The 12,315-nt window shown below is 41.3% G+C and overlaps 1 protein-coding gene across 3 annotated transcripts in view; it reads right to left on the reverse strand.

The window, feature by feature from the left end:
- The window catches only part of LOC128242144 (uncharacterized), a 34,721-nt gene that overhangs the window by 17,253 nt on the left and 5,153 nt on the right, over positions 1–12,315 (reverse strand). For all 3 annotated transcript variants that reach the window (XM_052959207.1, XM_052959210.1, XM_052959208.1), the window contains exons 6-9: positions 7,965–8,048; positions 6,894–6,931; positions 6,700–6,741; positions 6,162–6,300 (exon numbers count right to left, since the gene is read on the reverse strand). In XM_052959207.1, coding sequence (XP_052815167.1) covers positions 6,162–6,300; positions 6,700–6,741; positions 6,894–6,931; positions 7,965–8,048 — 303 coding nt within the window. The remainder of the gene's footprint in view (positions 1–6,161; positions 6,301–6,699; positions 6,742–6,893; positions 6,932–7,964; positions 8,049–12,315) is intronic.

A 12,315-nucleotide genomic window follows, 5' to 3' on the forward strand; every position in this document is an offset into this window, starting at 1 on the left:
GCTGATGCAGAAGTCTTTCCATTTAAATACAAACCTCCGAATGGACACTGTACTGCAGTAATACAACCACTGCCATACCTACCAGCAATACCTGTACAATGCTATGGGTAACCAGGTGTTTACCATACCTGGAGTTGGTCACTGGAGTGGTAGCTTCCTCTCTGCCATACCTACCTGCAGTACCTGTACAATGCTATGGGTAACCAGGTGTTTACCATACCTGGAGTTGGTCACTGGAGTGGTAGCTTCCTGTCTGCCATACCTACCTGCAGTACCTGTACAATGCTATGGGTAACCAGGTGTTTGCCATACCTGGAATTGGTCACTGGAGTGGTAGCTTCCTGTCTACCATACCTACCTGCAGTACCTGTACAATGCTATGGGTAACCAGGTGTTTACCATACGTGGAGTTGGTCACTGGAGTGGTAGCTTCCTGTCTGCCATACCTACCTGCAGTACCTGTACAATGCTATGGGTAACCAGGTGTTTACCATACCTGGAGTTGGTCACTGGAGTGGTAGCTTCCTGTCTGCCATACCTACCTGCAGTACCTGTACAATGCTATGGGTAACCAGGTGTTTGCCATACCTGGAGTTGGTCACTGGAGTGGTAGCTTCCTGTCTGCCATACCTACCTGCAGTACCTGTACAATGCTATGGGTAACCAGGTGTTTACCATACCTGGAGTTGGTCACTGGAGTGGTAGCTTCCTGTCTGCCATACCTACCTGCAGTACCTGTACAATGCTATGGGTAACCAGGTGTTTGCCATACCTGGAGTTGGTCACTGGAGTGGTAGCTTCCTGTCTGCCATACCTACCTGCAGTACCTGTACAATGCTATGGGTAACCAGGTGTTTGCCATACCTGGAGTTGGTCACTGGAGTGGTAGCTTCCTGTCTGCCATACCTACCTGCAGTACCTGTACAATGCTATGGGTAACCAGGGGTTTGCCATACCTGGAGTTGGTCACTGGAGTGGTAGCTTCCTCTCTGCCATACCTACCTGCAGTACCTGTACAATGCTATGGGTAACCAGGTGTTTACCATACCTGGAGTTGGTCACTGGAGTGGTAGCTTCCTGTCTGCCATACCTACCTGCAGTACCTGTACAATGCTATGGGTAATCAGGGGTTTGCCAAACCTGGAGTTGGTCACTGGAGTGGTAGCTTCCTGTCTGCCATACCTACCTGCAGTACATGTACAATGCTATGGGTAACCAGGGGTTTGCCATACCTGGAGTTGGTCACTGGAGTGGTAGCTTCCTGTCTGCCATACCTACCTGCAGTACCTGTACAATGCTATAGGTAACCAGGGGTTTGTCATACCTGGAGTTGGTCACTGGAGTGGTAGCTTCCTGTCTGCCATACCTACCAGCAGTACCTGTACAATGCTATGGGTAACCAGGTGTTTGCCATACCTGGAGTTGGTCACTGGAGTGGTAGCTTCCTGTCTGCCAATACCTACCAGCAGTACCTGTACAATGCTATGGGTAACCAGGTGTTTGCCATACCTGGAGTTGGTCACTGAAGTGGTAGCTTCCTGGCTGCCATATCTACCTGCAGTACCTGTACAATGCTATGGGTAACCAGGTGTTTGCCATACCTGGAGTTGGTCACTGGAGTGGTAGCTTCCTGTCTGCCATACCTACCTGCAGTACCTGTACAATGCTATGGGTAACCATAAGTTTACCATACCTGGAGTTGGTCACTGGAGTGGTAGCTTCCTGTCTACCATACCTACCTGCAGTACCTGTACAATGCTATGGGTAACCAGAAGTTTAACATACCTGGAGTTGATCACTGAAGTGGTAGCTTCCTGTCTACCATACCTACCTGCAGTACCTGTACAATGCTATGGGTAACCAGGTGTTTGCCATACCTGGAGTTGGTCACTGGAGTGGTAGCTTCCTGTCTGCCAATACCTACCTGCAGTACCTGTACAATGCTATGGGTAACCAGGTGTTTGCCATACCTGGAGTTGGTCACTGGAGTGGTAGCTTCCTGTCTGCCATACCTACCTGCAGTACCTGTACAATGCTATGGGTAACCAGGTGTTTGCCATACCTGGAGTTGGTCACTGGAGTGGTAGCTTCCTGTCTGCCATACCTACCTGCAGTACCTGTACAATGCTATGGGTAACCAGGTGTTTGCCATACCTGGAGTTGGTCACTGGAGTGGTAGCTTCCTGTCTGCCATACCTACCTGCAGTACCTGTACAATGCTATGGGTAACCAGGGGTTTGCCATACCTGGAGTTGGTCACTGGAGTGGTAGCTTCCTCTCTGCCATACCTACCTGCAGTACCTGTACAATGCTATGGGTAACCAGGTGTTTACCATACCTGGAGTTGGTCACTGGAGTGGTAGCTTCCTGTCTGCCATACCTACCTGCAGTACCTGTACAATGCTATGGGTAATCAGGGGTTTGCCAAACCTGGAGTTGGTCACTGGAGTGGTAGCTTCCTGTCTGCCATACCTACCTGCAGTACATGTACAATGCTATGGGTAACCAGGGGTTTGCCATACCTGGAGTTGGTCACTGGAGTGGTAGCTTCCTGTCTGCCATACCTACCTGCAGTACCTGTACAATGCTATAGGTAACCAGGGGTTTGTCATACCTGGAGTTGGTCACTGGAGTGGTAGCTTCCTGTCTGCCATACCTACCAGCAGTACCTGTACAATGCTATGGGTAACCAGGTGTTTGCCATACCTGGAGTTGGTCACTGGAGTGGTAGCTTCCTGTCTGCCAATACCTACCAGCAGTACCTGTACAATGCTATGGGTAACCAGGTGTTTGCCATACCTGGAGTTGGTCACTGAAGTGGTAGCTTCCTGGCTGCCATATCTACCTGCAGTACCTGTACAATGCTATGGGTAACCAGGTGTTTGCCATACCTGGAGTTGGTCACTGGAGTGGTAGCTTCCTGTCTGCCATACCTACCTGCAGTACCTGTACAATGCTATGGGTAACCATAAGTTTACCATACCTGGAGTTGGTCACTGGAGTGGTAGCTTCCTGTCTACCATACCTACCTGCAGTACCTGTACAATGCTATGGGTAACCAGAAGTTTAACATACCTGGAGTTGATCACTGAAGTGGTAGCTTCCTGTCTACCATACCTACCTGCAGTACCTGTACAATGCTATGGGTAACCAGGTGTTTGCCATACCTGGAGTTGGTCACTGGAGTGGTAGCTTCCTGTCTGCCAATACCTACCTGCAGTACCTGTACAATGCTATGGGTAACCAGGTGTTTGCCATACCTGGAGTTGGTCACTGGAGTGGTAGCTTCCTGTCTGCCAATACCTACCTGCAGTACCTGTACAATGCATTGGGTAACCAGGTGTTTGCCATACCTGGAGTTGGTCACTGGAGTGGTAGCTTCCTGTCTGCCATACCTACCTGCAGTACCTGTACAATGCTATGGGTAACCAGGGGTTTGCCAAACCTGGAGTTGGTCACTGGAGTGGTAGCTTCCTGTCTACCATACCTACCTGCAGTACATGTACAATGCTATGGGTAACCAGGGGTTTGCCATACCTGGAGTTGGTCACTGGAGTGGTAGCTTCCTCTCTGCCATACCTACCTGCAGTACCTGTACAATGCTATGGGTAACCAGGGGTTCGTCATACCTGGAGTTGGTCACTGGAGTGGTAGCTTCCTCTCTGCCATACCTACCTGCAGTACCTGTACAATGCTATGGGTAACCAGGGGTTTGTCATACCTGGAGTTGGTCACTGGAGTGGTAGCTTCCTGTCTGCCATACCTACCTGCAGTACCTGTACAATGCTATGGGTAACCAGGGGTTTGCTATACCTGGAGTTGGTCACTGGAGTGGTAGCTTCCTGTCTGCCATACCTACCTGCAGTACCTGTACAATGCTATGGGTAACCAGGTGTTTACCATACCTGGAGTTGGTCACTGGAGTGGTAGCTTCTTGTCTGCCATACCTACCTGCAGTACCTGTACAATGCTATTGGTAACCAGGTGTTTGCCATACCTGGAGTTGGTCACTGGAGTGGTAGCTTCCTGTCTGCCATACCTACCTGCAGTACCTATACAATGCTATGGGTAACCAGGTGTTTGCCATACCTGGAGTTGGTCACTGGAGTGGTAGCTTCCTGTCTGCCATACCTACCTGCAGTACCTGTACAATGCTATGGGTAACCAGGTGTTTGCCATACCTGGAGTTGGTCACTGGAGTGGTAGCTTCCTGTCTGCCAATACCTACCTGCAGTACCTGTACAATGCTATGGGTAACCAGGTGTTTGCCATACCTGGAGTTGGTCACTGGAGTGGTAGCTTCCTGTCTGCCAATACCTACCTGCAGTACCTGTACAATGCATTGGGTAACCAGGTGTTTGCCATACCTGGAGTTGGTCACTGGAGTGGTAGCTTCCTGTCTGCCATACCTACCTGCAGTACCTGTACAATGCTATGGGTAACCAGGGGTTTGCTGTACCTGGAGTTGGTCACTGGAGTGGTAGCTTCCTGTCTGCCATACCTACCTGCAGTACCTGTACAATGCTATGGGTAACCATGGGTTTGCCATACCTGGAGTTGGTCACTGGAGTGGTAGCTTCCTCTCTGCCATACCTACCTGCAGTACCTGTACATTGCTATGGGTAACCAGGGGTTCGTCATACCTGGAGTTGGTCACTGGAGTGGTAGCTTCCTCTCTGCCATACCTACCTGCAGTACCTGTACAATGCTATGGGTAACCAGGGGTTTGTCATACCTGGAGTTGGTCACTTAAGTGGTAGCTTCCTGTCTGCCATACCTACCTGCAGTACCTGTACAATGCTATGGGTAACCAGGGGTTTGCTATTCCTGGAGTTGGTCACTGGAGTGGTAGCTTCCTGTCTGCCATACCTACCTGCAGTACCTGTACAATGCTATGGGTAACCAGGTGTTTACCATACCTGGAGTTGGTCACTGGAGTGGTAGCTTCTTGTCTGCCATACCTACCTGCAGTACCTGTACAATGCTATTGGTAACCAGGTGTTTGCCATACCTGGAGTTGGTCACTGGAGTGGTAGCTTCCTGTCTGCCATACCTACCTGCAGTACCTATACAATGCTATGGGTAACCAGGTGTTTGCCATACCTGGAGTTGGTCACTGGAGTGGTAGCTTCCTGTCTGCCATACCTACCTGCAGTACCTGTACAATGCTATGGGTAACCAGGTGTTTGCTATACCTGGAGTTGGTCACTGGAGTGGTAGCTTCCTGTCTGCCATACCTACCTGCAGTACCTGTACAATGCTATGGGTAACCAGGTGTTTGCCATACCTGGAGTTGGTCACTGGAGTGGTAGCTTCCTGTCTGCCATACCTACCTGCAGTACCTATACAATGCTATGGGTAACCAGGTGTTTGCCATACCTGGAGTTGGTCACTGGAGTGGTAGCTTCCTGTCTGCCATACCTACCTGCAGTACCTGTACAATGCTATGGGTAACCAGGTGTTTGCTATACCTGGAGTTGGTCACTGGAGTGGTAGCTTCCTGTCTGCCATACCTACCTGCAGGACCTGTACAATGCTTTGGGTAACCAGGTGTTTGCTATACCTGCAGGACCTGTACAATGCTTTGGGTAACCAGGTGTTTGCTATACCTGCAGGACCTGTACAATGCTTTGGGTAACCAGGTGTTTGCTATACCTGCAGGACCTGTACAATGCTTTGGGTAACCAGGTGTTTGCTATACCTGCAGGACCTGTACAATGCTATGGGTAACCAGGTGTTTGCTATACCTGCAGGACCTGTACAATGCTTTGGGTAACCAGGTGTTTGCTATACCTGCAGGACCTGTACAATGCTTTGGGTAACCAGGTGTTTGCTATACCTGCAGGACCTGTACAATGCTTTGGGTAACCAGGTGTTTGCTCTACCTGCAGGACCTGTACAATGCTTTTGGTAACCAGGTGTTTGCTATACCTGCAGGACCTGTACAATGCTATGGGTAACCAGGGGTTTGCTATACCTGCAGGACCTGTACAATGCTTTGGGTAACCAGGTGTTTGCTATACCTGCAGGACCTGTACAATGCTATGGGTAACCAGGTGTTTGCTATACCTGCAGGACCTGTACAATGCTATGGGTAACCAGGTGTTTGCTATACCTGCAGGACCTGTACAATGCTATGGGTAACCAGAAGTTTACCATACCTGGAGTTGGTCACTGGAGTGGTAGCCTCGGAACACAATCTTCTGGAGTTGGAAGCCAATCCGTTCTGCCCACTGCTCAAGTTGGGGAAAGGAAGACAGCTCATTGAGCTTGTGAGATGCACTCAGGAACTGGACAAAACTGGAAACAATGCTCATGGTTAGAACAAGAGGAATTAGTAGTAAACACATACCTTTTATTACTTCATGATTCTAAAGATACTCTTGACACCATGAATAGGGCTACCAGTATGTTTAAGATACTGGTACCTGATAATGGTGCTTTTTTTTGTTATAGGCTAATATGACCAATAAGCCTTTCTCAGTGACCTTACTTAATAAAATATGATAAATATTATCATCTTTATATGATACTTTTTTAATCCTAAGAAATATTTCGAAAAGTACCAACCATTAATATTATAAAGTTATCCATTTTAAGGGAAAAAAGTACATTGTGTACCTCAACACTATGTATTCTGGTATGTAATACATGTTATGTATAAGTAAAGTTTAAGAACTGCTGAGAGTGTAAACTCACCTTTGTTTTCCAACAAAGGATATGATATCTGAGCACATGGCACTGAAAAAGACAGAAATGGTAAAGTAGGTTCAATGACATTCAAAAGTCTGCATAATGCATTGATGCACAAACTTAAAATAAATGCTTAAAAACTCACTGCAGTTATCAGCCAGTTCTACTTAAGGAGATTTTCATTGAAAGAATATGCTTACTTGATCATATCAGCTATGGGATCATGTGTCGTATCAAGCTGAAAATAGTCATAAAAGGAATGTTAGCAGGTCTACATTTTATGCAAGATATTCACTATTAAAATAAAAAATGTATAAGTAACAGCTTATTAAGGTACAATTAAGGGGGGGGGGGGTAACTTGACTGATATCAAAGCTAGTTTTGTGCGTTGCGATACGTGTGCCTGATCTCCCTGGCAACATGTGTATCAAGTTTGTTTGAATATTAGAATGGTTTTTAAATAATGCATTTAGGTTTACGTTTTTGCATGCCAATGATGGTTAAAAGGCTAAAACAAAACTTAAGGGAAACAGAGGTTATGAATAAATCATCTAATGCACTAGGCTTATTCTTTTTCCCGGAAAGCTACACTTTGGTTACCAGGGCATGGACAGGTAGAATTTTGGACCCGCAAAGCTCTCAATACATTTTACAAAGCAAAATCAACATGACATAGACTAGTAAATGCATTGCTTCTCACTTTTTAAAAGCACCCCAAAATGAACATGCCATTTGAAAGAAAAACCAAGTCAAGTTTGGATTTGTTTTGATTTTTTGTAAAACGAAATGACTAAATGATGCCTCTGATCATATGAGCTCAATGATAAAAGTGGGAGAACGTCATCTATAAAAAAGGAACACCTCTTTCATTTACTTTAACAAGCAGCTGGTCACACCAATTCCATCAAAACACCTTAAAAGCACCAAACGTTAGATGGCATTAATGATTACTGTATTGGTCAGGTATCGGGTACTGGATTTGTACCCAGGTATCAGTCAAAACATGCCGGTTCCTGTCCATGGTCCATGCCCTATGGGTTCCTTATCATTGAGAATATATTTAAGATGCTTTCCCTTTAAGTTTCTTTTCATTTTGAGAATATCTTTAAGCTGCTTTCTATTTTGAGAATATTTTTACCATTTTAAGAATATCTTTAAGCTGCTTACGATTTTGAGAATATTTTTACCATTTCAAGAATATCTTTAAGCTGCTTACGATTTCAATAACATTTTTAGCTGCTTACATTTAAGAATATCTTTGAGTTGCTTACCATTTTGAGAATATCTTTAAGTTGGTAGAACAACATGAGTTTGGCGGTGATCATCGTGTCGTCATTTGTCCTGACATCCCGAACCTGAAACCAGAATTGTGAACATTGTTTTCGATATATATGTTTAAACATATGGTTTACAGATAAATATTTGTATGCCTTATTTTGTAAGAATTGGACAATATAAAGTACATGCTTGGCCTTATTTGTAAATAAAATGGTATAATAAATGTCAAGTATGTTTAAGACAATAAATAGAGGTGTTTTTTTCTTTCAGTGTAAGATATCAATATATTTCAGTGTAAGATATCAATATATTTCACTCATAGAGCACCTAAGATATATTTTATGAGTGGCTTTACTTTTAGTTTTCACAAAGTAAAGTTTATAGGGAATAATATGTTAGTCAGTTGATCTGTGGGTTTTTCGAGTGCTACATATCTTTACACAAGCAACGAAAAGTAATACAACCCACAGGGCAACAGTGACTACTGAAATATTTTTTGTTACTTCATACCTAGTTTAAAGTACTTTTAAATAAAATTAAAAGGTGCTAAGGTATCATTCTTTTGAAGTATTTTAATTTCACTCGTGTAGCTACAATAACACACAATATGCCAGTGCGTACAATTTGTCTGCCTTAGTCAAATTTTGAATATGCCAAAATGCAGTACAAATTGAAGGGTGGGGTCAGAGACCCAGGATGCATGACAAAAAGTGATGTGCATAATGTAACATCCATTTTTTATTTTTAACTACTAGGAAAAAATTATTTCCCTGTAGAAACAACTACATTCATTGGCACAGAGACTAAGGAATGGTGACACCATAATCATCTTATCAAGGCGAGAACTACGAGGACAACCCTAAGTTACAAGGACAGCCCTAAGTTATAAACACTGATGTTTTGTGAGATGTAACATAAAACTGTAGGTTTTCTTCTTTCAAAATCATACCTTATGGCGTGAAAAATTTGATGAAACGCGCTATGAGTTATGGATGGTGTGAGATTGTGTAATTTTCCACTTTCAGTTGTGTGATCTTTTATTTTTGTTTTATTTTTTTGTTTCCAATCAATTTTCTTGGCCTTAAACATTTCACACTTATTAAGTAAATCAGATATGTTTATACCTCCTTGAAACATAAGCCATGTTTATAGATCTTTTGTTTCTGCAAATTACGATGTTATATTGACTAATTTGGTTAAAAACAGGTATACATTTTGACTTGTGAATCATTTCCAAACTTGTTTTTCAGTCTACATTTATATGCTTATAGATACAAAACTCATCATAAAACAATTATTGGCGCATATTGTTGTTCTTTTTTACCATTATGGGGGCACTGATGTTTTTTCATGTTATGAAATATAAAGCTTTTCTGAAAAATTTGTTAAACTAATCAAGATGTTACGTTAAGATATTTTATATCATTAATGAAGTGACCATCATGAAATAATGTCATAATATATTCTTATTTTATAACAAGGTTACATCATAATCAAATACATGTAGCGTTGAAAATGCCAAGGATTGATTTTTATAAATTTTCAAAAATTTGTTTAATAATAATAATAATTTGTTTCCATATTAAATGATCACTGATGTGAGATCCCTAAAAAATTAATTTTCTAAATATATATATATGTATGTATGTATATATAAATATATATATATATATATTATTTTTTTTTAAAGTTGCCAGCAGTAAGCCTGAACCAACCAGCGTTCTCAACAGTCCGTGCTGTCAGGCACCATACACCAATTACATCACCGGAGACAAATGTTTTCATTGAGTTTTATGTTACATATTAACAGTTAAAAATTGTCAACATTGAAATAAAGTTTATTTGTTGTCACTGTTTTGAAAACTCTTGTGGGTCGTTGAATAATGTGTGTAACACAAGTCTGCTGTATTTGTTATTTGGTAGTTGGGTACTCAAAGAAGCTTTCAAGAAGCCTAATTCAACCTGTTATTTTTTATTCCTAAATATTAATAATTCAACACACCATTGCCAACTATATCTCTTTTACAATTGTGGAAGAGCTGTAATTAATCTTGTTAATATCTTGTGGCCAAACCCCTTTTGCATATTTCATTATTATTTAAATAATTCTAACAAAACAGATAATTGTTTTTTTACATATACATGTATGTACTTACGAATTTTGAACTGTGGACAAGCTTAACAGTTAAATACAATAAGATATTAAAGGGACTGTACTCCGTATGATGAAAAAAATGAAAATTGTTGAAAACTGACATAAACTTGGTATCGATGTGTACGATGCATTAGAACTTACTAACTGAAGTACCATATAGTTTACAATTACAGTAGAAACTCACTAAACCGGACAAGGTCCGGACTGGGCAAAATTTCCAGTTTAATGAGGATTCCGGTTTAGTGAGGATTTGATGTACGGTGTAAGTTTACTTAAAATATTAACTGAATTAACCATTAAAGGTGCTGTCTCACCTATGATAAAAAAGCGGGAAAAAAAGGAAATTGTCGAAAACTGACATCAACTTGGCATCGATGTGTACAAAGCATTGAAACTTACTAGCTGAAGTACCACATAGTTTACAATTTATTTTAGTTTAGCAGTTATTTCGTATTTTTCCATTAAAAAAGATTATTGGGTATGTCTACCAGGTAGAATTCATATCTTATGTGTGATTGGTTAGTCGGTGTTATCACGTGATATTACCGAGGTAGGTATATAGCTTAATTACGTCACCCGAATAGAATAAGCCTTTGTAGCTCAGTAAGTAAGACGCTGGACTTCAATTTTGGCGACGCGGGTTCGAACCCCATCTCCGACACAATTTTTTTTTTTACATTTTGGTACTTTTTTTACAATTATGATATCAAAGCGTAACACATTCTGTTAGATAATTTCCTGAGATTCGTTTCAGAAAAAAACTTTTTTTGGTGCCAATCTGTGACACAGTCCCTTTCAAGGGAAGTTGAAAACTGGAATAAAATGAAAACACATAAAGATAACATTTATTTTACATCAACAACGACGTTTAGACGGAGGTTGAGACATAATTAAAGCACATGCAAAAGTGATAAACATAATTAAACATTTCTGCGTTTTTATAATCATCTTTTTTTTCTTAAAATAAAACAACTCGCGAAAATGACCACTTCATCACTAATCAAAGTTCTTGATTTGAGTAACAAACAAACAAATTATCTGATTATCTGTAATTTAATGATTGATATGTTTCTGATGACTACTGATGTGAAATGTCATGGTTGATGCAAGCCTTAATTCAAATAAAAAAGAATAAAAATGTAATGGTTTCACAAAATATAATTTAAAATGGATTAACTATGAAATTGTTTTTCTTAATTTACAAAACAAAACAGCTTGATTGATATTTATTTTATTTACAACACATTTTTTTGTTAACAGACAAGATTAAACGTCACAAAAAGACACCAAATCACTCCTTACAATAAGTTTAAGGACCACATAAAGAAACAAATATATTTTAATTGGTGTATGAAGTTGTTTGTTGCATTCAAGTAAATTTAGATCAAACAATGTATTTGCAAATAATTCGAATAAAAGAACATAATATTCAGCTCATCAACCAGCCAAAATTAGTGTTCAGAGATCCATCAATATTCACTGAATTCAGCCATGTGGGTGTGGCAATGGTAAATATGTATCTTGGAGCTAAATATTCAAAAAACATAAGAAAATGATATTGACATGAGAATATGACTCACTTGAGTAATAATTCACCCACTTCCAAATACACCCATTTATCCATACACCCATTTCCTGATACATCCATTTCTCCATACACCCATTTTTCAATACACCCTTTCCCCATACGCCCATTTCTCCATACACCGGTACACCCATTTCCCAATATGCCCATTTCCCCATTTCTCCATACACCCATTTCCCCATACACCCATTTCCTGATACATCCATTTCTCCATACACCCATTTCCTGATACATCCATTTCTCCATACACCCATTTTTCAATACACCCTTTTCCCATACGCCCATTTCTCCATACACCGATTTCCCAGTATGCCCATTTCCCCATTTCTCCATACACCCATTTCCCCATACACCCATTTCCTGATACATCCATTTCTCCATACACCCATTTCCTGATACATCCATTTCTCCATACACCCATTTTTCAATACACCCTTTTCCCATACGCCCATTTCTCCATACACCCATTTCCCAATATGCCCATTTCCCCATTTCTCCATACACCCATTTCCCCATACACCCATTTCCTGATACATCCATTTCCCCATACACCCATTTCCTGATACATCCATTTCTCCATACACCCATTTTTCAATACACCCTT

The sequence above is a fragment of the Mya arenaria genome, chromosome 8 (genome assembly GCF_026914265.1).
Source record: "Mya arenaria isolate MELC-2E11 chromosome 8, ASM2691426v1".
NCBI classification, from domain to species: Eukaryota; Metazoa; Mollusca; class Bivalvia; order Myida; family Myidae; genus Mya; species Mya arenaria.